The sequence below is a fragment of the Phyllobates terribilis genome, unplaced genomic scaffold, assembly GCF_046119375.1.
Source record: "Phyllobates terribilis strain yellow unplaced genomic scaffold, ASM4611937v1 Scaffold_1__5_contigs__length_1240528914, whole genome shotgun sequence".
Taxonomy (NCBI): Eukaryota; Metazoa; Chordata; class Amphibia; order Anura; family Dendrobatidae; genus Phyllobates; species Phyllobates terribilis.
The window spans coordinates 1058299590-1058325434 of NW_027362761.1; the positions used below are offsets into that span (position 1 = coordinate 1058299590).

Consider the following 25845-nt stretch of genomic DNA (forward strand, 5'->3'; position numbering starts at 1 on the left):
TTCGCCGGTTTCTGACCTGGGATGGGAGGTTAAGTATACATTATACATACTCCTAGCCAGAGCCTGTCTAGTGGGCATGGCCTCGCTCCATACACTTGCATTGAGTGAGGCCGCGTCTCGTCTAGTGATGCGGCTGTCCAGTGGGTGTGGCTGACTCGACGGTGCGGCCTCGCTCCATAGAAGTGTATGGAAAGCGAGGCCGCATCCACTGGCCAGGAGTATGTATAATGCATATATACCCTCCGGTCCCAGCTCAGAAACCAGCAAAGTGTGTGCCCTGGAGGGATTCATACGTCTGCAGTCACACAGAGCAACACACAGAGCGACTACAGACTTATCAATTTGGACTGGACAACCGCTTTAAAGAGGTTCTCTGGGAACGGAGGATGCATTACAGTACAAAAAGTGCTTAATCTTTCTAATTTATCTGCCATATGACTATATTCCTTGATCTCAGGAGGAATGTATGTCTATATTTTCTATAGATATATTGATTACATTTTTTTTCCCAAAAGTGGATAACCCCTTAATACTTAAATACATGTATTTAAAAAGATTATTATTATTATTATTTGGAGCTAAAAAATCATTTTTTCAATTAGATTTGATTAAAAACTTTGCACCTTTTTTGCTTTTACAGACTCTGTTTCTCTGCATATTCAACTTTGATGTGGTCTGTGGGCATAAATTAGCTGAGTGGAGCTTAGAAAAAGAGAGATAAAAGAGAGCTCCTGCACAGACGCTCAGATAACCATTCTGCAGTCAGTAATAGTGCAACTCACAGAGGATATAGTAGGCAAATAGTGCTAAATTTTTGATGAAACCTACTTGCAAAAATTATTTTGGCCCCAAATACATGAATTTAAGTATAAAAAAAAAAAAAAGCCCTTTAAACAACAGGCGGTACTCCAGCATTTCATAGCTCTATTAGAATAACCTCTTGATATGTTTCCAGCTGAACGCAATGGCAAACAGAGCAGCAGGAAAAGGCTATGAGAATGAAGATAACTATTCGGATATCAAGTTTCAGTTTATTGGCATTGAGAACATCCATGTGATGAGGAACAGTTTACAGAAGATGCTGGAAGGTAAATATTCTTCACTAAGGGTATGTTCACACTTCACCTTTTTTCCCTCGCACACTTTTGAATTAAAAAAACTCTGCATCATTTCAATGTCCCAGCACAGTGAGTACTTAACGTGTGCACATACCCTAATGTCTTATGAGACTTGTAACAGCAGCTACTTGGCCTCAATTAAAATTTGTAACAGGATCCCCTACCTGCCGTGTGTTAGTGATATTGTGGTCAGCTTCTTCTCTAGCACAGGGGTCTTTGACTTTTGCACCCTGCTTTTTATTATTAAGATATGGGGATGAGATTGGTTTATTACTGCGCAGATCTGCACTGCCCTATAGTATAACATTGGTCCGAATGCCCTCTAATAAAACATCGGATAGTACTCGGCCATGTTATTCGCTCCTGTGATCCAGTTCTTAGTATGATGTAATGTTACATAAAGCGGGCTCACTTGGTGAGGTGGATCCCCTAAGCCTAAGGTCCGGCTGAACACACGGACCTTGGGTGTCGGTGCAGCATAGACTGGAGACCACAGACAGCCAGGATATGTCCTAATGACTGTGGTCTGGAATTGTGCACAGACAACTAAAAGAGTTACTAGCCAGACTTAATACAATACCAAGACGCACTTTACTAGAAGACCACATCACGGGTGCACCGATGGGCACATAGAACGGCCTGCCCCCCTGCCTGAGCGTTGTCAATACTGCTGTCACAGATTGACAGCGGCATTTGATAGGTTAACTGCCATGGGCTCCGCTCCATCCGCGGCTGCAAGAGGCAGACGATGGCTGGTTAAATCATCTACTGCCAAACCTAGCCCACATCAGAGTTAGAGAGATGGCAAATGATGTACCCAATTAAGAAAATGCTTTTCCTATTTTCTGCTGTCTAAATCTGGGGTGTGTCTTATGGTGAGGTGCCTTATAATCCAAAAAAATACATTTACCATATGTCTACTTTATGTCAGCATCATTTAGGAGCAGTTTTTCCTTTTTTTTTAAATTTCATTTACAAAACATATATTTTTCTTTAGGAACCACTTCACTTTTGAAGTGACTTTTAGAGGTCTACACTTCAGAAAATCCAAAACAATACCAAATTTTACAAATAGCACTGTTCGAGTTTTATTTCACCTTTTCTGCAGCTCTATGATGAAAAAACAATGTTTGCTGTTTGCTTTGCCTTAGCTGGTTATTAAAAATAGGGGGGACCTCACGTATTTTTTTTAGGGTCCCCCCCATTTTTAATCAGCAAAGGCAAATCAGAAAGCTGGGGGCTGATATTAAAAGGCTTGGAAGGTCCATGGATATTGGCCCCTTCCTAGAATAATAAGACCAGCTCACAGCTGTCTGCTTTCCCTTGGCTGGTTATTAAAAATAGGGGTGGACCCCACATCATTTTTTAATTAGTATTTTTCCTTTGCTTATTAGTAATAAACAATGACCGTGTGGGAACTGCGACATCCAGCAGCTGTGATCGATGGTGACTTCAGTAAGGTTACCGCCGATCAGAGCCAGTGTTTGCCACGCTGTCACATGGATGACAGTGTGGGAACTGCTAGATGTTCGGGCCCCCATTCACATGAATGGGGTTCGGGATCAAGGTCGGGTACTTTTCTGGTACCCGAACCAAACTATTTTATAAAGTTCAGACTGACCCGAACATCCACAGGTCCGCCCATCCCTACTCCTGCGCCCGCACATTCACTTAGATATACTGGTACGTCCATTTACAGGAACAGCTTGAAAAATATTGTTACGTCCAATATCGGGATGGGTTTAAAAGGGGGTGGTCCCAAGTTCATAAATGGGTAAAATTACAATGTGTTTGTAAAATAAGCGACTTTTTTAATTCACCCTTGCAAATCTTGCATACTGGGAAAAAGCACATTTCGGACCAGTGGTGCAAGCTGGCTGCTGATCTGAACTGTCAATCTTCAGGATTGCACCGTCCCAGGCAAAGCAGGAAGCCGGGGGGCTGGAGTGGTGCACTCCTGAATATACATCGTGAGAAAAACCCTTTGAGGAACACTAAAATCTATGATACAACTATAAGTCTACTGTTTCTTTAAGATTCTTCAGAATAAGTAGGTGCAAATTGTGGGCCTCTGTAAACTCAAAGGCTAAAAACTGAATGAAATGTATATATTTTTTCTTTCTTTCTGTTGCTTATAAAACACTCTACAAACATTGTCATCACTGTGCTCTATGAGGCCCACAATCTAACGTCCCTATGTCTTGTGGAGTGTGGGAAGAAATCACTCAAACAGGAAGGGTGTGGGAAGACACCACAAACTCTATGCAGATGTTATCCTTGGTGGGATTGGAATCCAGTAACCCCCCACCCTGAAAAGCCACAGTAATAACCACTGAGCCCTCGTGCTGCCCACATGTCTTACAAGACAGCACCCACGGGTATTGTCACAAGACATTTCCTACATATATAAGTAGTATATGGTAATTTTAGCTCATTGAAATAACATTTGGGAGAACACGTAGAAATATGAACACAATTTTGAGCTATTAAAGTAAGTTCCCAACCCCGACATTAAACGGAAATAATTATATATTTCTAATAAATAATCTCTGTACTTCATGCACTCCGCTCTGCCTCTCTCTTTTGGTCCGCTCCCTGTTTTCTTCTTTTCCCAAAATGACCAACACCGAGGAACAGGGAGCGCTGTGGAAAGTCTGAACCACATCTCTCCTGTGGGACGGACCCAGCACCATCAACAACGCTGATCCATCTCGCACCAATAGAAAGGTGGGGAGGCGCGGTTCAGACTTTCCACAGCGCTCCACATGCCTCTGCAATAAGAAATAAGAGGGAGTCATTAGCAGCAGAACGCATTAGATATGGGGTCTAGACATTAGAAACGTATCGTCACATTTAATGTCGGAAGTGTAGATCACTTTAAGAGAACTTGCGTCCCGTCCTGTAATGAGCCATGTGAGCTCCTTGTTTGATCAGGATAACAGAGGGGTGGAATGTATTTGTACACCGGACAGATTAGTTGTTGGCTTCTCGGGTTTGGGCTTTGGACGCTGTAGGCCTCGTCTTTACAATGTACTGCCTCCTCTCTGTTTACAGCCTGGGAAGACACATGATAAGTTCAGGTAATATGATCTGTAGGAAAAAAATGGGTGAAGCCGGACTGCGGGACTAAGTTTAGATCAAGTGCGTCAGTAACCTTTATCTCACCAAACAGGTCACAGTCGTTCACGTTCATTTCAGATCTCACATGTACAAATACACATGAATGAGCACGGTCATGCACTGTGGACTTGTGGACTGAGGCCACGGCCCCACTATCAGTATTCGGTCAGTATTTTTTCTCAGGAGTGGGAGCCAAAGCCAGGAGTGGGTGATAAATGCAGAATTGGTGACTTGTTTCTATTAGACCGTTTCTCTGATTGTTCCTCACCTGGTTTTGGCTCCCACTCCTGAGAAAAAATACTGACCGAATACTGATAGATAGTGTGGCCAATCATCAGCGTCAGGCCACAGCCCCACTAACAAGTCCACCGGTGCTCATATAAAGCCTTTTCAAAAGGGCCGATACAAAGTGTACCAAGATGGTTGCTTATTGTCGGCAGCACGTCCTGTTTACATGGGCAGATGAGATGACTATAAACAATCCAATCAGGCGATGGATGAGTCTTTTTCTAAATAATACATTGTTCCTGGTTAATAATATTTTTTTAGGACTTGGACCTCCTAAAATTAGGACTTTAAAAATCCTAAATATTTTCACCGTGATAGTGATGCTCATAGTCAGTCTCCTCTCATATGCCACAGCAATTCCAACAGTAAAGCGTTGTCCCATACACAAGAGTACTTCAGCCGAGTGTCTCTGTGTTCTCTATAAGAGAACCGCAGTCCTACATCTTTGGTGATAACTTACCTCCAGGGAAACAGAAGGATCAATAGTTCAAAATCGGACATGTCAGACACTTTAGAGGTATTCCCATCTCCAAAATCCTATCCCAATATGTAGTAGGTGTAATAATAATATTAGCAAATACCTACAATTATAAATGTAGGATAGTTCTTCTGATTAGCTATGTCACTTACCCCATGTGCAGGGCATTGGAGTAGCTTAGGTATTCATTGTTACGACCACTAAGCGTAACTATGTGTGGTCGTAACCATGGATGCCTAAGCTACTGCAATGCCTTGCACATGGGGTAAGCAACATTGCTAATCAGAAGGACTATACTACATTTCTAATTGGAGGTATTTGCTAATATTATTATTACACCTACTACATATTGGGATAGGATCTTGGAGATGGGAATACCCCTTTAACTTCCCCAACAATCAGTTGTCTGGGCCCCCATACACATTTGAGTTTCAGCTGAATCTGTCAATATCGGTGGGATAGGTCAACATTAGTCTAATATGTATGGTGGGCCTTCAGTTAGATATTTTGGTTCTAATACAGCTAAATATACCAGTAGAGTTTATACAATGGGCTCTGTGCTGCTTTATAATGGTCACCCCAGAGTTTGAAGCCCCCGTAGATCCCAGTATACCACACAATAGAACATTTGCTGCATTTTACAACAGTTTGGCTTTTGTAGATCCTTATTTCCATAAAGAACGGATGCAGCCAAATATCCCAGAATACTAAGAATTATTCAGGAATGGTTCCTTGAATAGTCAGGTATTTTCTTTTTTTTCTCGATGTCCTGGAAAGAGGTGAAGGCTCAGCAGGAGAAGCTCCGAGATGATCATTCCATCATAATGTGTCATTGTCGAGTCTTCAGATGTGGTCCTCTCCCCGCGTGGGGTTTTCCTTTTAGGAGGAAGCTTTAGATTTACCACGTCAGTGTTATGCATTGTTACTTATTTTTATGTTATGTGAATGTTTTATACACGAGAACATTGACCACTGAGCCTTTATTATAGAATTCTCGGTAAAGCTACTAAATATAGCCTAATGATAATATACAATCACGTTTGTTGTACTTGCGGAATTTTATTCTAGTGGTTTCCTGCTTCCTGACTAATTGTGATTTAGATTAAATACTATCTGACCGGGGTCACTTGTGAGGTCCGAGTACTATCTACGTCTTATACGAGTGTTGATTATGTTAAGGAATATATCAGCTAGAAATTTCTGTAATTATTAAAACCAGACATTTATATTCTTTTTTATCAATAGGTTTTTAATTTCTGATTGTCAAGATTTTTCTAATTGTATTCTCTCTAAATGATCAGGCGGCAATATTACCTGAGCTGATAAGCCTTACAGTGGATATATGGACCACTTTAGACTGTGGATGTTCACTGGGTTCTAGGCATGCTCTCTGACCTGTGCAGAGGTCATTGTGCAGAGAGGGGGGAGAAGGTCAGCTGAGACCATCACCTTTTGTGAATGGTGGATCCTGTATTATCTATATGACAAGATGTTACCTTTTATTTTAATCCTGTCTGTGATGATAATAAGATGGCTGCTGAGAATCTCTACAGAACAGGCAGGGTAAGCCAATGCTGAGACTTAATATGCATTTACACTGAAAGATTATAAACGAGAGCTGCTGAGAAGTGGAGTGTAAATAGGCTATAGGGTAAAACGAGAAAAATGCTTGTTCGTAGGGTGAAATTATTTTTAAATCATTAAAAATCATTCTTCTTGGTGGCGCATCATCCTGTATAAACAGGACTTGCACTGCCAAGAACAATGGTAAGCTTACGCCTTCTGAACATTCAACGCACATCATTCAGCATGGTTTTCCTGTGTAAACAGGCTTCTAAACCTCCGACAATCAGTAAATATTTACCAGTTAGTGGTAGTTTACTGCCACTAATCTGTCTGTGTAAATGGAGTATTAGTGGGCAAAGTAAAAATTCCAAGATTTTAGGATTTTATTTTTATATGTAACCTCTCACCGCATTAGGATGTGAATGAACATCCTGAGAAGGAGCCTGCGTGTGTGGAGGTGGCTCAGGAACTCCACAAGAAGCTGATGGTGTCTGTTAACTATTTTGAATGTGCGCTGTTAATCGATGGGTTACCACAGCAGCTGGGGGCCAGCTTAAGCAGAGGCGTTCATAGAAATCATGGGGCCCCATACCAAGAGTCTATATTGATGGACTAGGCAGGGTTAAAACATATTGATGCAGTCACACAAGGGCCTACTTTCCAACTTTTAAATACAGGGAGAGGACATGTTTTGTGGCTTGGACACAGAAATAATGCCCCTGCTACTGATTCCTCATGTTTGCACACACTGATACCATTTTAATAAACCCCATAGAGTATGCTGCCCTCCACACACGGTGCGATACCTCGGAGTGAATCTCCTGTCATAATTTTCTCCCACAGTAGTCCTTACATGGTCAACATGATGACCCCATGGCAAACCCCACCAGTATAATGCACCTACACTATTCCCCCCCCACACACACACACAGTATGATGCTCTTACAGCCCCCCACACATATGCACACACAGTATGATGTCTTCCACAGTTCGCTCACACAGTATGATGGCCCCCAACAGTTCGCTCACACAGTATGATGGCCCCCAACAGTTCGCTCACACATTATGATGGCCGCCCCACATCATGTATGATGGATCCCACAGTATACGCTTTTCTTGTTGCCAAAATAATAAAAAACTCCACACAGAGGGCCCGATCTAGTGACGTCATTGCACCTGCAGTGCTGAGACTTCGAGCACAGACGTACAGGCTGAATGATGGGGAACAAAGGCCATCTTTCAAAGAATAATATGCGGAAGAAGAAAGCCCTGTAGCATCAGGCTTTCCCAGCTAATGAGCGCCATAGTGTCCACGTGGTCTACCGCTATGGGCAAAATGCCTTTACCTTTAAGGCCCATCTTAGTACTTTTTACAGCAGACTGAGTGCCATAGGAAACCATGATTTCCAGTTAATACCGCAATACTGTGGTATTACAGTATACAGTGCCTACAAGTAGTATTCAACCCCCTGCAGATTTAGCTGGTTGATACATGCGGAATTAACTTGGCATTGTGACATTTGTACTGTACATCAGCCTGGAAGTGGGAAATGCACTGCAGCACATTTTGTTTTTGTTTTGTTTGTTTTTTTTAAAACGTAAAAAGTTAATTCAGATTGTCATTTATTATTCAACCCCTCAAGCCACAAGAATTCTGTTTGGTCCCCCTAAAGTATTAAGAAGTAGTTCAGGCACCAAGAATAATGAGCTTCACATGTGTGGATTAAAGATCTCTTTTGCCAGCCTTTTCTGACTATTTAAGACCCTCCCCAAACTTGTGAACAGCACTCAGACATGGTCAACATGGGAAAGACAAAGGAGCATTCCAAGGCCATCAGAGACAAGATCGTGGAGGGTCACAAGGCTGGCAAGGGGTACAAAACCCTTTCCAAGGAGTTGGGCCTACCTGTCTCCACTGTTGGGAGCATCATCCGTAAGTGGAAGGCTTATGGAACTACTGTTAGCCTTCCACGGCCTGGACAGCCTTTGAAAGTGTCCTCCCGTGCCGAGGCCAGGCTTGTCCGAAGAGTCAAGGCTAACCCAAGGACAACAAGGAAGGAGCTCCGGGAAGATCTCATGGCAGTGGGGACATTGGTTTCAGTCAATACCATAAGTAACGTACTCCACCGCAATGGTCTCCGTTCCAGACGAGCCTGTATGGTACCTTTACTTTCAAAGCGTCATGTCAAGGCTCGTCTACAGTTTGCTCATGATCACTTGGAGGACTCTGAGACAGACTGGTTCAAGGTTCTATGGTCTGATGAGACCAAGATCGAGATCTTTGGTGCCAACCACACACGTGACGTTTGGAGACTGGATGGCACTGCATACGACCCCAAGAATACCATCCCTACAGTCAAGCATGGTGGTGGCAGCATCATGCTGTGGGGCTGTTTCTCAGCCAAGGGGCCTGGCCATCTGGTCCGCATCCATGGGAAGATGGATAGCACGGCCTACCTGGAGATTTTGGCCAAGAACCTCCGCTCCTCCATCAAGGATCTTAAGATGGGTCGTAATTTCATCTTCCAACAAGACAACGACCCAAAGCACACAGCCAAGAAAACCAAGGCCTGGTTCAAGAGGGAAAAAGTCAAGGTGTTGGAGTGGCCTAGTCAGTCTCCTGACCTTAACCCAATTGAAAACTTGTGGAAGGAGCTCAAGAATAAAGTCCACATGAGACACCCAAAGAACCTAGATAACTTGGAGAAGATCTGCATGGAGGAGTGGGCCAAGATAACTTCACAGACCTGTGCCGGCCTGATCAGGTCTTATAAAAGACGATTATTAGCTGTAATTGCAAACAAGGGTTATTCCACAAAATATTAAACATAGGGGTTGTATAATAATTGACCCACACTTTTATGTTTAAAATTTAATAAAATTCAACTGAGCAACATAACTTTTTGGTTTGTAAGATTTATGCTTCTGTTCATAAAACCTACTCTCGTTTGCAGTTTGAAGGCTCTAACTTATTTGCATCTTATCAAACCAGCTAAATCTGCAGGGGGTTGAATACTACTTGTAGGCACTGTATATAAGCAATCCAAGGATCACATGTTTAAGTCCACTAATGGCTACAAAAAAAAAATGTAAAAAAAATAAAAAGTCAAAATATAAAAAATAGATAATTTTTAACTATCCCACGTTTTCTCTATTAAAAACAAAGAAACGGAAAAAAAACATTTGGTATCGCAACATCCGTAAAAGTCAGATGTATCAAAGTATGGAATTATGGTAATTAACCTTTACGGTAAACATTGCAGAAAAAAATAAATCAAAATGCCAAAATTGTGGGTTCTTTGTCACCTCACTTAACAAAAAAATACAATACAAAGCTAGCAAAACGTTGTATGTACTCCAAATTGGTATCAATAAAAACGTCAGCCCCATAAACACAAAAAGCGCTTAAATAAAAAACTCCCTGGTTCTTAGAGAGTTAAAATAGCAATCACAAGACGTTATGTCACCAAACTCATTAAGGCCTAGTACATTAATGGTGCCACAGGAACGGGCAACAGCGAAAAATGTTATTATTTGCAAATCTACTTTCAGCGTATGTATGTTGGCCCTTGAGGACATTGCACACGCTGCTGCCAATTTATAGTTTTCCATGAATGTTTATTTTGTGCATAGGGTAAAAGAATACATAAAAGATATTTCTTATAGATGGCAGCTAGCGTTATATTACTCCTGGTTTATTTTCAATGGACAAATCATGATGTCTAGAGATCTCAATATTCTCCTTGTCAGAGGTGCCCCCATGAGGGTTGTCAGAAGATCTCAAAAACAGCAGGTGTTGTGGGGTGTGCCTGGCATACAATAGTTAGTGCCTACCAGGGTAGAACATCCGGTGAGCAGGTGGCGGAGTCATGGGCGCCCAAGGCTCATTGATACTTGTGTGGAACGAAAGGTACAGTAGCCCCAGCTGGTCCGGTGCTGCAGAAGAAATACTGTGGCACATATTGCTGAAAAATTAACTTTTGGCTATGAAGAAAAGATGTCAGGATAAAGTATTGCAGCTTATTACATATGGAGATGCACACTGGTCATTGTCATGCTGACCCGGTTACAGCCAAAAGCACCTACAAGGGTATATGGGCTTCAGAACTGAACCATAGAGTAATAGAAGAAAGGGTTCTGGTCTGATGAATCATGTTTTCTTGTACATCACGTAGATGGGTAGAAGTGTATAACTTACCTGGGGAGAAACATGGCCTCCAGGCGCACCTTAGGAAGAAGGCAAACTCCGGGGAAGTAATCTATAGTTGTATGTGCCAAACATTACATTTTATCACCCTTTTGGAATTTTTTTATATAAAGTGACCAACCCCAATATAATACAGTTATATGAAAAAGTTTGGGCACCCTATTAATCTTAAGCTTAATGTTTTATAAAAATTGGTGTTTTTGCAACAGCTATTTCAGTTTGATATATGTAATAACTGTTGGACACAGTAATGTTTCTGCCTTGAAATGAGGTTTATTGTACTAACAGAAAATGTGCAATCTGCATTCAAACAAAATTTGACAGGTGCATAAGTATGGACACCTCACCAGAAAAGTGACATTAATATTTAGTAGATCCTCCTTTTGCAAAAATAACAGCCTCTAGTCGCTTCCTGTAGCTTTTAATGAGTTCCTGGATCCTGGATGAAGGTATTTTTGACCATTCCTCTTTACAAAACAATTCCAGTTCAGTTAAGTTTGATGGTCGTCGAGCATGGACAACCCTCTTCAAATGATCCCACAGATGTTCAATGATATTCAGGTCTCGGGACTGGGATGGCCATTCCAGAACATTGTAATTGTTCCTCTGCATGAATGCCTGAGTAGATTTGAAGCGGTATTTTGGATCATTGTCTTGCTGAAAGATCCATCCCCTGCGTAACTTCAACTTTGTCACTGATTCTTGAACATTATTGTCAAGAATCTGCTGATACTTAGTGGAATCCATGCGTCCCTCAACTTTAACAAGATTCCTGGTGCCGGCATTGGCCACACAGCCCCAAAGCATGATGGAACCTCCACCAAATTTTACTGTGGGTAGCAAGTGTTTTTCTTGAAATGCTGTGTTTTTTTGCCGCCATGCATAACGCCTTTTTGTATGACCAAAAAACTCAATCTTGGTTTCATCAGTCCACAGGACCTTCTTCCAAAGAGAAATTGGCTTCTCCATATGTGCTTTTGTATACCTCAGCCGACTCGGTTTGTGGCGTGCTTGCAGAAACGGCTTCTTTCGCATCACTCTCCCATACAGCTTCTCCTTGTGCAAAGTGCATTGTATAGTTGACCGATGCACAGTGACACCATCTGCAGCAAGTTGATGCTGCAGCTCTCTGAAGGTGGTCTGAGGATTGTCCTTGACTGATCTCACCATTCTTCTTCTCTGCCTTTCTGGTGTTTTTCTTGGCCTGTCACTTCTGGCCTTAACAAGAACTGTCCCTGTGTTCTTCCATTTCCTTACTATGTTCCTCACAGTGGAAACTGACAGGTTAAAACTCTGAGACAGCTTTTTGTATCCTTCCCCTGAACAACTATGTTGAATAATCTTTGTTTTCAGATCATTTGACAGTTGTTTTGAGGAGCCCATGATGCCACTATTCAGAGGAGATTCAAACAGGAGAACAAATTGCAAGTGGCCACTTTAAGTAGCTTTTCTCATGATTGCATACACCTGGCTATGAAGTTCAAAGCTCAATGAGGTTACAAAACCAAAAAAAGTGCTTTAGTAAGTCAGTAAAAAGTAGGTAATAGTATTTAAAACAAGAAAATGATAAGGGTGCCCATACCTGTCAAATTTTGTTTGAATGCAGATTGCACATTTTCTGTTAGTACGATAAACCTCATTTCAAGGCAGAAACATTACTGTGTCCAACAGTTATTACATATATCAAACTGAAATAGCTGTTGCAAAAACACCAATTTTTATAAAACATTAAGCTTAAGATTAATAGGGGTGCCCAAACTTTTTCATATAACTGTAAATAATACAGAATTTTACATTTTCATTGTACAATTTTTAAGTCCTATCCTCACTTGGAGTATCCTACACAACCCTAGAGGGATGCATGGGTTTCTAATCTCCAACAACCCCTTTTAAGTGTGTGTGTATATATAATATATATATACAAATATGTTCTCTATCTCAAGTCTTGGAGCAGAAATACTTCACATACAGAATCTGTTGCTATAGTGAGCTTATTGTTCTGTTCATGATTGCAGTTTGTGAGCTCCGATCTCCTTCTATGGGTGAATTTCTTTGGGGTCTTGAATCCTCTGGCTGGTTAAAACACGTGAAAACAATCCTAGATGCTGGTATCTTCATTGCAAAGGTAAGATGTGTTGTATCTGTTCATATTCTACTGCTGCTTGTCTGATTTGTACTATTCTAGGCACGGACTGTACAAAAATGATCCTTTTAGTGCTGAGAATAAACGAGATTTGTAATTATATAAATGTGTAATAGACGGATTTTGGTAAGACCTTACCTGTAAAATCCTTTTCAGCGAAGGAAGGAAGGGAGACACAGCCATTACTAGTGGGTAGGCGGAGCCCCACAGGATAGAAACACCTCAGATTAAAAAAGAGTGTTGACCGGCCCCTCCAGCTTGGGCTCCTCCTACTCCAGCTCTCCAGTCCGTACACAAGCTAAGGAAGAGCAAATATCACCAGCGGAGCAACACAACCCCTTCTGAAGAACTTCAGAGAAAAAACAAGAGACAGGTTATGCATATAACAGAAAAACCACACAGTCCCAGGTACTACTCACTGGACCTGACCACTGTGATGAGCTGGCAATGCTGGAACAGAGCCTTAGCGCGCCGACCTCAGCCCAGATAATCGCTATCAGAGAAGGGTCACGCTGCATCTGAAAACACAACAACACACTTCTGCCATGGGAGGGAGCTGTGTCTCCCTTCCTTCCTTCGCTGAAAAGGATTTTACAGGTAAGGTCTTACCAAAATCCGTCTTTCAGCAGCAGATGGAAGGAAGGGAGACACAGTCATTACTAGTGGGACGTCCCAAAGCAGTCCAAAAATTAAGGGTGGGAAAAAACCAACAGAGGCAGAATCCCAACAACCTAGAAAAATGCACAACTAGCGCTAAATACAAGTTAACGATAACTTAAACTACAGCCGCCTGCAGGACCCTACGTCCTAAGGCTGCATCAGCGGAAGCACTGACGTCCACCTTATAAAACTTTGTAAAAGTGTGGACGGAGCGCCAGGTAGCCGCCCGGCAGAGTTGAGCTGCCGAGGCCCCTTGATGAAAAGCCCACGATGAACCCACAGCTCTCGTGGAGTGAGCTCGAATCTTAATTTGACAAGATTCGCCCTTGAGTCGGTAAGCCTCTAAAATGGCCGACCGAATCCATCGAGCTATAGTGTCCTTGGAAGCTCGTTGACCACGCCGACGACCTGCTGGAATCACAAACAGAGAGTCCGATTTCCGAAAACCTTGAGTAATAGACAAATAGAACTTCAAAGCCCGCACTAAATCCAATGAGTGCAAGGCCCGTTCCTTCGCATTCCTCGGTTCTGGACAGAGCGAGGGCAACACAATATCCTGGTTAACATGGAATTGTGACACCACCTTAGGTAGAAAGTCGCCCCGTGTGCGAAGCACCACGCGATCCGGGAGAAACTCCAGAAAAGGAGGCGAGCAAGAAAGAGCCGCTAGTTTAGAAACCCTTCTCAAAGAGGTGACTGCCACCAAAAAGGCAACGTTCCAAGAAAGCAAAGAAAAGCTAACGGAGTCCATAGGCTCAAAAGGCCCATGTTGAAGAGCCTCCAAGACCAGATTGAGCCGCCAAGGGGACACAAGCGCCTTCCGCGGCGGAAACTGACGGGTTACCCCGCGAAAAAAGGAACGAACGTCCCTACGCGAGGCGATAGCCTTCCGAAACAGCAAGGACAAAGCAGAAACCTGACCCCTCAGAGTGCTAACTGCCAAACCCTTGTCCAGGCCATACTGCAAAAAGGCCAACAAATTGGGAATGGAAAAAATCCTCGGGTTCCTTGAAGAACCCGAACACCATGAAAAGAAGGCCTCCCAAGTCTTGTGATAGATCCTAGTAGTGGCAGGACCCCTGGCAGCACGCAGAGTGGCAATGACTTCGGCTGAAAAACCTTGACGAGTCAAGATTTCGGTCTCAAGAGCCACGCCGTCAAATGCAGAGACTTCAGGTCCGGATGACGAACGGGCCCTTGGGTTAACAGGTCCGGGCGAAGAGGGAGAGGAAGTGGAGGCGCAGCCAGAAGCGACACCAGCGTCGAGAACCACGTCCTCCTTGGCCAGTCTGGGGCTACTAACATAGCCGGGACTCTTTCCAGTCTGATCCGACGCAACACCAGAGGAATTAAGGATATCGGCGGGAACATATAGATTAGCTCGAATTGGTCCCACGGAGCCACCAGAGCATCCAACGCCACAGCCTTCGGGTCCTTGTACCTGGACATGAACGTCGGTAACTTGGTGTTGAACCTTGATGCCATCAAATCCACTTGAGGAGTTCCCCAACGGGAGCACAGCTGTGCAAAAATTTCTGGGTGAAGACTCCATTCTCCGGGATCCACCTTCTCGCGACTGAGGAAGTCCGCCGTGATATTCTGAACTCCCGGAATGTGAATCGCAGAGATGGCTGGCACCTTGGCCTCGGCCCATACCAGGATCCGAGACACTTCCATCGTGAGCCTGGAGCTCCTTGTTCCACCTTGATGGTTGATATACGCGACCGCCGTCGCGTTGTCTGTCTGCACTCGGACTGGCAGACCGTTTAAAGGGACCGTCCAGTGTTGGAGGCAAAGGAAAATCGCCCTCAATTCCAGGATGTTGATCGGCAGGACAGACTCTTCCGACGACCATACTCCCTGAATCCAGAGATCGTTCCAGACACCCCCCCCAGCCTGACAGGCTGGCATCGGTGGTTATGACCGACCACCTCGGAAGGAGGAAGGACTTCCCCAGGGATAACGCTTCCGGACGTAACCACCATTCTAGAGACTCTTGCACCCTGTGGGAGATGATGACACTGCGATCCAGCGAAGCCTGTGATCGATCCCAACGGTTCAGAATGAGCATTTGGAGAGTCCTGGAATGAAATTGGGCAAACGGAAGTGCCTCCATTGACGCCACCATCAAACCCAAAATGCGCATACACCTTCGAAGGGACATTGCTGTCGAAGACTTCATAACCTGTACATGTCGAAGAAGACTTGCTTGCTTGTCTGGAGGCAGGGAAACCACTGCTCGTACCGTGTCGAAATGCATCCCCAAAAACAGGATTGACTGCGACGGTTCCAGAGACGACTTCTTCCAATTGACCAGCCACCCGAAGTCCTCCAGGAGCTGAAGGGATAGATTGCGAGCCGTCACCGCCTCCTCCTTTGAGGACGCCACAATCAAAAGGTCGTCCAGGTAGGGAAGAACCGTAACCCCCTGTCTTCGAAGGATCGCCATGAGAGGTGCCAGAATTTTTGTAAAAACTCTGGGCGCCGAGGCCAACCCGAATGGTAGGGCCACAAACTGGAAATGGTCCTGACCTATGGCAAAACGAAGGAAGCGTTGGTGGGCCCTTCCGACGGGAACATGCACATAAGCGTCGCGAATGTCGATTGACACCAAAAAGTCGTTCTGCGACAGGGCCGCCACAACCGAGCGAAGCGACTCAATGCGGAATTTCCGGGTGTGGACATGCCGATTCAATCTTTTGAGCCAGAATGGGGCGAAATTTGTCCTCCTTTTTGGGGACCACAAAGAGGTTTGAATAAAACCCTCTTCCCCGGTCCTCCGGCGGAACCGGTACCACCACACCCTTCAGCAGAAGGGAATCGACCTCCTGCCGTAGAGCGGCAACTAGCTCGGGCTCTGACGGAATGCGAGATCGGCAAAACCTGTCCGGGGGTCGAGAAAGAAACTCTATGAAGTAGCCTGCTGACACAACCCGCGTCACCCAGGCGTCCGAAACGCGGGACGCCCAAGTCGATTCGAATTGGAGCAGGCGACCCCCCACTCGAGAGTTCTTGAGTGAAAACCTGGTGTCAGTCCGCCTTAGCGGGCTTTTTGTCAGCTTCCCGCTTGTCTTGACGGAAGCTCTGTTTCCAGGGAGTGCGGGATTTCTGAGAAGCCTTTTTTCCTGAAAAAGAGGGACGACCCGATCCCCAAGAGGGCTGACCGGACCGTCCCCTGGACCGAAAGGGCCGCCGACTGCTACCGGCACTAGGCCTGCCCGACGCAGAAGCCACAGTTCTTCGCTGTGGTAAGGCCGCTTCTTTTGCCTTTGCCTTGACAATCAGCTCCGTGAGGTCAGATCCAAATAACTAACCACCCTTGTAAGCTAAAGATAGCAAACCTTGCTTGGAAACCGCGTCCCCGGTCCACTGTCTGAGCCACAGTGCTCTTCTGACTGTGACCGCAGAGGATTGCGCCCTGGACAGCAGTGACGCGGTATCCAAACCTGCATCACTGCCATATCGGGCCGCATCCTCCAACAACTTGAAAAGCCCATCTACCTCGGATAGCGGGGATCCATCCTGCTACGCCGTCCGTAGCACACATAGATCCTAGCACCGCTCTGAATCCATGACCCGCGGCCTCGTAGATGGACTTCGCCGCCATCTCCGTTTTTCTGTCCAGCGGATCCTGCAGACTCGCCTTCCCTTTAACAGGCAGTAATGAGGATTTGCTAAGCTGGGATAAAGGGACATCCACTTCAGGAGAAGGAATCCAATTATCAATCAACTCCGTGGAACACGGATACAGTGCCTCAAAAAACCGTGTTCCCTGAAAACGTTTATCTGGACACAGGCGTTCCTTCTCCGCTGCCCCACTAAGCTCATCCAGAGATGGTAATGCCAAGCGCGACCTATGCGACTCCTGAAACATCCGGGCCGACTTACCAGGACGTCTAGTTACCTCCTCCGGAAACTGTAACGCCTTCCTCATGGCTTGCACGGCCCAAAAAAGAGGCAGAGTGCCCCTGCCGATCCTCCTTATCCGAATCGGACATCTCCCCATCTGAGCTTGAAGGGGAACCCTCCATAACAGAGATCTCCGAGTCGCTGCGCGGGGAGGGCAGTACCGGCCTGTGGCGCTTCCTGCCATGAGAGGATCTAGCTGACACCCAATAACCTAGAAGGTCAGACAGGCCATCAATAGAACGAGTGAGGGCCTCCATTTTGACCACTGCCCCATCACCGAAACCCCCGACCGCTGCGCTTGACGCTGTCGAGGACTCCTGCGTCAGACACGCGAGACTGATCCTGTAGCGGACCTGGGAGACGGTCCGCACCTCCTGGACCCTGATCTGACATGCCCTCACACAGTATATGGCAAGTTAAACCTGTCAGTAAGTAGGACAGTGTGGTTTCTTAAAAGAAAGCTGAAGGGTTAAAGCTCTTAAAGAGAGAGCTACCCCAGCTGACCCCCAATTAAGGGATAACCGCCTAATAAGGGGTTAATGTCGCAGACTCCCCACAACCTCTGTGAAATGAAAAGGATGTGCGAGCCCCAGACAAAAAAAGGAACCTCTATATGAGGTAATAGCTGCAGGACAGCACAGTCTGCCACCTTATTGTGCCTCAGAAAGGTGCCCTGCGCTGAGGGGGTGAGGGGTTAAGCTTCTGCCCTGACAGGCAGAAGCGACTCACCCAGCTGGCCGCGGTGCAGTGTTCCTTCGGTCTGTCGGGAGGAGAGGAGAGTGAGGAGCCCGATGGAAGCCGTTCAGTAATGGCCGCCGCGCTGTGAGGAGAGAGAAGCCGGAAGAGGAGGGGCAGGAGAAAGCGCGCGCTCAGAGCGCTTCCTGCCCGCGAAAGACCGGGAAGGCGCGAAGCCACGCCCCCTGCCGGCTTAAAAAAAAAAAAAAGTGCGCGCGACTCCTCCGCTCTCCGCTCCTGCCCCGCTTCCATGTCCTGCAGGCATCCACCTGCGGACAAAAAAACACAAGTCACCACCTGAATACATGTAGCAGCGGCTGCCGCAGCAGCCGCTGAAGCACTCAAAACACATTAACATGCTGAGTACTCACCCAACTGAGCCCCACAGGGACCCCCAGGGATTTGTGGCGCTGTGCCCAAGCTTCCCCCCAGGGCGGAGAACGCAGTGACCCCAGATGCGCGGTTTGCGTCCCCGCCAGGGAAGCATCCCTCATCCCCCGGGGCCGGCAGGGTTCTGCAGGGACCTCTCTCAAAGGGTAATGCAGATCCGCCAAGGGATGGGTGGGGGTCCAGCAGCGCTGAGACCCCTGAGACCTCAAGACCACGGGGGTCCAAGTCTCTGTCCGATAAAAATAAAAAATTTTCTGAGGAGCTGCTTCCAGCAGCGACCATCCTCTGTGACCTCAAATTTTAGACTGGAGAGCTGGAGTAGGAGGAGCCCAAGCTGGAGGGGCCGGACAACACTTTTTTAATCTGAGGTGTTTCTATCCTATGTGGGCTCCGCCTACCCACTAGTAATGACTGTCTCCCTTCCTTCCATCTGCTGCTGAAATTTTACATTTAATTTGCACATTTAGGCCGTGTCAGAAGAGGGCGCCAGCGTGCTCGTTCATTGTTCTGATGGATGGGACCGCACCGCTCAGGTCTGCTCTGTATCCAGTCTGTTACTTGACCCCTATTACCGAACCATCAGAGGATTTATGGTAAGAGGTTTTATTTCATATACTCTATGTACTGGTGGAGATTTACGGAGTTGATATTTTTTGCATAGTGTAACTTTTATTTTTCCCAATTACTATTAGGTGCTAATTGAAAAAGACTGGATTTCATTTGGACACAAATTTAATCACAGGTAACCCTGGTCACTGCACATATGTTGGAAAAGTCAAACAGAGTCACTTATTTAAAGAGGGCCTTTCACCAAATTTTTCATGTTGAACTGAAAACACGTTGTAGCTTCAGAGCAGAAAAAAAAAATGTGTTCTTTTTTTATTTTGCTTCTCTGTTGCAGGGATATTAACAATCAAAGTATTTGTCACCTAATGAGTTAATTTTCGTTACATTCAAGTGGGTGTTATCAGAGAGCTTTCACTGTGGGGCATGTACTTCTCCTTGTACGATGCTGTCCAATTATAAACAGGCAGCAACATGCTAGAAAAAGAACACGTCCACACCATATCTTACAGCAGGTTTCTCAGTGTGTGGGTTATAATGAAAGCCCGGATCTCCTGGTCTAACCTCCTGCATGATTAGAATATGAACTGTATTCAAATCCCATCAATCAACACATTTCAGATATGGGCCCAGCAGTCAGTGTGGGGGTAGGGTCAGCACAGCGGAGTTTAGCTGTGTCACTTTCCAAATCTTCCATCAGATCTCCTCCTCTCGGCAAAAGAGACAAAAAAAAAACCCACCATACATTCTAATATAATATACTTACTGTAGTTTTTCTGTGCCATTTCCAGTCTCAGGCGGTTTTGGGAGCGCAGTCCACTTGAAAAAGATGTTGCATGCATATACCCCAATTGCATTGCTTCAGCATATTATTTTTTTTTTTTTTTTTTTTTTTTTTTAGGTATGGAAATTTAGATGGGGATCCCAAGGAGGTGTCCCCAGTGATAGACCAGTTCCTGGAATGTGTCTGGCAGCTCATGGAGCAGTTTCCCTGTGCGTTTGAATTTAATGAGAGATTCTTGGTCCACATACAACACCATATATACTCCTGTCAGTATGGAAACTTTCTGTGCAACTGCGAGAAGGAGAGGAAGGAACTGAGGTGAGCGAATATGTGCTCTGTGTATGGTCACTATAGGCTTGTAACAGAAATAGAATATGGATGGTTGACGTGTCCCTGATGCTGATCTGATCACACGGTGCCCCACAGTCTGGATAACAGCAATCACTTATAAACTGTGAAGGTTGAACCTTGGCAAAAAATTTTCAATAACTGTGCAGGAGAAAAATGTATAAAGTGATGGCATATTGGTAAGATATGCCATCACTTCAGGATTGGTGGGGGTGTCAGACCTTAGGGACTCCCACAGATCCAGAGACTGAATGGGTATGTGAACCTAAACCATTTCAGTTTTTTCCTGCCCATCTGGGTCGCTGGCATCGCTGGCAGTGCCACTGTACAGAGAAACATAAGAATGGTGAAATCAAAATGCCAATAATAAAATAAGATGGGTACATGGATTTAAGAATTGCACAGTTCCTGATGTAATCAATGGTCCACTAGAAGATACTTCTTGAAGATATTCTCTGTCCTGAGTAATGTTGAAATCTTGTAGATCTTCTTTCCCAGTCACAAAATGTCCTAACCTGCACGTCAGTAGCCAAGGACATGAGATACATCCTTGTAACTAGAGGATCATGGCTTTAAAGAGATATTCTTAAAATATCAAGCTCTCATTGAGGCCTCATTCAGACATCCGTATCCACATGTACGTGTTAATGCTAATGCTATTCACATGCCTGTGTATTTTCATGGACTATGTGTCTGTGCAAAACTCACGGAGACATGTCTGTTTTTTCTTCCAATATCACAGATGAAAAAGACCTATACAAGTCTATGGGCCCATGAAAAACATAGACAGCCCACGGATGGCATCATGGTGCTGTCCGAGATTAAAGGGGTTGTCCAGTACTTTATATTACCTCCCCCTCCCCCCCAATGTGTCCCCCCGGGGCCCCTAAGGATTTTTGTAATTACCTTCCGTTGCAGATACTGCCTGTGAGCGGCGCTATCACTGGCCGCTCACAGGCATCACGTGACCCCCGGCTGCAGCCGGCGGATGTCACGACAAGTGCTGGCAGCAGCCGGGGGTCTCCGTCTTCCACGTTCCAGGTGGATGCCAGGCTGTGGGCGGGGTTACCCCCCCGCATCACACCCGGCATCCACCGCGCGCTCTGCCTCTCCCCATTCATTGGGAAAGCGCGGTGGATGCTGGGTGTGACGCGTGGGGAGGAGGGGTAACCCTGCCCACAACCCAGCAGCCACCGCAGGGACCCCAGCGCTGAGTCACGCCTCACTTGTCGTGACGTCAGGGCGGGGTCACATGATGCCTGTGAGCGGCCACCGATAGCGAAGCTCACAGGCATTATCAGCAACGTAAGCTAATTACAAAAAGTCTTAGGGGTCCCGGGGGGATACATTGGGGGGGGGGGGGGTAATATAAAGTACTGGACAACTTCTTTAAAATTACAAAGCATAGGAGAAACTTTATAACATATTTATCCATACGAGAAGAACACTGATAACACAATGATGGTAAAAATGGACACACTGATACCATTTTTTCACATACCTGTTTAAACCTGTACATGTGAATGAGGCCTTCTGCTGACCACTGAAGAGCCCCATTCTCAGCATCGCTAAAAGTCCCATCGGTCGGACCTCCAGCATTCAGAAAGTTATCTCCTAACCCTTTACAGCAGTGGTTCTCAACTCCAGTCCTCAAGACCCACCAACAGGCCATGTTTTCAGGATTTCCTTAGTATTGCACAGCTGATAATTGCATCATCTACACAGGCAATAATTCCATCACCTGGGCAATACTAAGGAAATCCTGAAAACATGATCTGTTGGTGGGTCCTGAGGACTGGAGTTGGGGAACACTGCTGTAAAGGGACTGTCAGTACAGAAGGACTGTTCAAATCAAGTACAGGCGCTCGGTGCACCGTGGTGGGGCCAAGCAGTTCAGTGCATCTTTCCATCTACTTTTTGGAACCGGATTTTCCAATTTTGACTATGAAGCTACACAGCTACTATGCAAAGAAACACTGAAAGCTATAGAACTTGTGGCTCATTCATATAAGAGAATCAGGCACAGTTTCACCAGTTTGGTTAGTGTCAGTTTTTATCATTAGAGTTTGGCCTGAGCTTCAGTTTCTTCATCTTTTTCCATCAAACAGACCTGGAAAACTGGACAGCGCTCAGATGGCAATTAATTGTTGTCTGATTTTTTTTTTTCACTGACCCATGGATGTGCATTGTTAATTTTGACCTGACACTCAGATAACTATCGTACATTTTGCCACGATTTTCCGTCTCTCAAACAATCACAGATATGTGAATGGCCCCATTCACTCTTCTAGGTACAAGTGCTATCTGGAAATAACACAAATAGGACTCGTACACAAAAAATGTACGTCTGAATGAGCCCTTAGTGTTAGTGCAGGTTGCAGTGGTGACGGGTATACTTGCAGCTCTCATAATCTCAATATATCAGTGATGCAATCATCATCTTCCAGAATTCAGGAGAGGACCTACTCCCTCTGGTCTTACCTGTGGAAGCAGCGGTTGGATTACATGAACCCTCTGTACAGAGCAGATCACAGTCAGACCCAAGGAACTCTGAGACCACACACCACTCCATGCCACTTCAGGTAAGAGGTTATTCTGATTCCTCCTCTGCACTGAATAAAGCAGCAGAACTCTTAACACACCATATACTTATCATTCATATATAGAAACATCAACCCTAACTTTACAGGTGAAAGAAGCAGGGTGACGTATCATGAGCCCAATGTGTCCTTCAGTGGTGAAATCCAAGGCCCAACACTCTTCCCACTTGTAACCATGGTCTACATTTAGGGGTTGCGTCAGAGCTCACTCGTCAGTTCTATCTTCTGCCTGGCACAAATCAATTCACTTTAGACAGATTTACTGACATCTATGACAGCTGGTGACACGGTGATTCATTTTGCACATATTTAGACTGCGATAAAGTATTGATCTTTGGGGGTCCGACGGTTGGGTCCCCCAACAATCCCCAGGAGGTTCTGTAGAGCCCGCTTTGAACAGAGCAGAGGTGGAGCATGTACATCTCTACTCCATTCATTCTCTGTGGAACTGACCCCTAGCGATCAATACGTTTTCCTAAATCCTGTTGATAGGGGATTACTTATATACTTGGTACAACCCCTTTAATAGGGCATGCGGATGTCCCTGATCGGGAACTTTCTATATAAACGCATAATATGAAGTCGAGTTTGGGTCAGGAGACCTGAAGCCAGTCTTTGCATTGAAGCATACTCAGACCGCAAAACACACGTGTGAATCCAGGCAAAAGCTGTTTTTTTTTGTTTGCCTGTACAAAACAGACCAATTTTGCAAGTGTGTTAAATCCAATTTTCGGGCATATTTAGGCCACATGTCCGTTTTTATCAATGGTTTTGCCATATGCAAAAACAACGTCACAGAGGTTTCCCAAGCTTCTTCAAGTACCCAGTCAGTGAAAATGAAGAATAGCAGTAGGATGCAACTTGGATGTCCGCAAATAAGATCAATGTAGGGGATGTCTCTGTTTATATACAGACCATCAGTCAGTAAAATAACAGAACGGACATGTGAATAGTGTAAGGATAGGATGTGTCAGTGTGCTGTCCGAGTAATGAGGCTTAACTTGCCACCACATATTTTCACTGATCTGAAGTCACCAGCCATAGATCAACCACTGAGGGACTCATTAGGACTCGCTCACATTGCCACGTAACACGGCCGAATGCTAGTGCTATGTGATGTTTTATCGGATAGCACTTGGACCAATGATATACAGTGCTTGCCAAAAGTATTGGCACCCCTGCAATTCTGTCAGATAATACTTAGTTTCTTCCTGGAAATGATTGCAATCACAAATTCTTTGGTCTGATTATCTTCATTTAATTTGCTTGCAAGGAAAAAACACAAAAGAGAATGAAGGAAAAATCAAATCATTGATCATTTCACACAAAACTCCAAAAAAGGGCCGGACAAAAGTATTGGCACCCTCAGCCTAATACTTGGTTGCGCAACCTTTAGCCAAAATAACTGCGAACAACCGCTTCCGGTAACCATCAATGAGTTTCTTACAATTCTCTGCTGGAATTGTAGACCATTCTTCTTTGGCAAACTGCTCCAGGTCCCTGATATTTGAAGGGTGCCTTCTCCAAACTGCCATTTTGAGATCTCTCCACAGGTGTTCTATGGGATTCAGGTCTGGACTTATTGCTGGCCACCTTAGAAGTCTCCAGTGCTTTCTCTAAAACCATTTTATAGTGCTTTTGTAAGTGTGTTTTGGGTCATTGTCCTGCTGGAAGACCCATGACCTCTGAAGGAGACCCAGCTTTCTCACACTGGGCCCTACATTATGCTGCAAAATTTGTTGGTAGTCTTCAGACTTCATAATGCCATGCACACGGTCAAGCAGTCCAGTGCCAGAGGCTGCAAAGCAACCCCAAAACATCAGGGAACCTCCGCCATGTTTGACTGTAGGGACCATGTTCTTTTCTTTGAATGCCTTTTTTTTTTCCTGTACACTCTATGTTGATGCTTTTTCCCAAAAAGCTCTACTTTTGTCTCATCTGACCAGAGAACATTCTTCCAAAATGTTTTAGGTTTTCTCAGGTAAGTTTTGGCAAACTCCAGCCTGGCTTTTTTATGTCTCGGGGTAAGAAGTGGGGTCTTCCTGGGTATCCTACCATACAGTCCCTTTTCATTCAGACGCCGACGGATAGTACGGGTTGACACTGTTGTACCCTCGGACTGCAGGGCAGCTTGAACTTGTTTGGATGTTAGTCGAGGTTCTTTATCCACCATCCGCACAATCTTGCGTTGAAATCTCTTGTCAATTTTTCTTTTCCGTCCACATCTAGGGAGGTTAGCCACAGTGCCATGGGCTTTAAACTTCTTGATGACACTGCGCACGGAAGACACAGGAACATTCAGGTCTTTGGAGATGGACTTGTAGCCTTGAGATTGCTCATGCTTCCTCACAATTTGGTTTCTCGAGTCCTCAGACAGTTCTTTGGTCTTCTTTCTTTTCTCCATGCTCAATGTGGTACACACAAGGACTCAGGACAGAGGTTGAGTCAACTTTAATCCATGTTAACTGGCTGCAAGTGTGATTTAGTTATTGCCAACACCTGTTAGGTGTCACAGGTAAGTTACAGGTGCTTTTAATTACACGAATTAGAGAAGCATCACATGATTTTTCAAACGGTGCCAATACTTTTGTCCACCCCCTTTTTTAGGTTTGGTGTGGAATTATATCCAATTTGGCTTTAGGACAATTCGTTTTGTGTTTTTTCATTGAAGACAAATTAAATGAAGAGAATAATACCAAAGAATTTGTGATTGCAATCATTTTCAGGAAGAAACTGAGTATTATCTGACAGAATTGCAGGGGTGCCAATACTTTTGGCCAGCACTGTACTATGTCATCCGAGTGCAGTCTGATGTACGTGCACAGAGACAATGGAGAAGATGGAAAAGTTAAGTCCTCCATCTTCTCCACACCTGTGCTGCAATTCTTCCATGCGAGAAAATTGGATCACACTCAGAGTTAAAGCAGAGTGTCAT

The 25845-nt window shown here is 45.0% G+C and overlaps 1 protein-coding gene across 1 annotated transcript in view; it reads left to right on the forward strand.

The window, feature by feature from the left end:
• Positions 1-25845, forward strand: part of MTMR7 (myotubularin related protein 7) — a 64934-nt gene that overhangs the window by 33922 nt on the left and 5167 nt on the right. The window contains exons 7-12 of the mRNA XM_073645404.1: positions 956-1088; positions 12793-12902; positions 19082-19207; positions 19307-19356; positions 20080-20280; positions 22758-22892. Of these exons, the coding sequence (XP_073501505.1) occupies positions 956-1088; positions 12793-12902; positions 19082-19207; positions 19307-19356; positions 20080-20280; positions 22758-22892 (755 nt within the window). The remainder of the gene's footprint in view (positions 1-955; positions 1089-12792; positions 12903-19081; positions 19208-19306; positions 19357-20079; positions 20281-22757; positions 22893-25845) is intronic.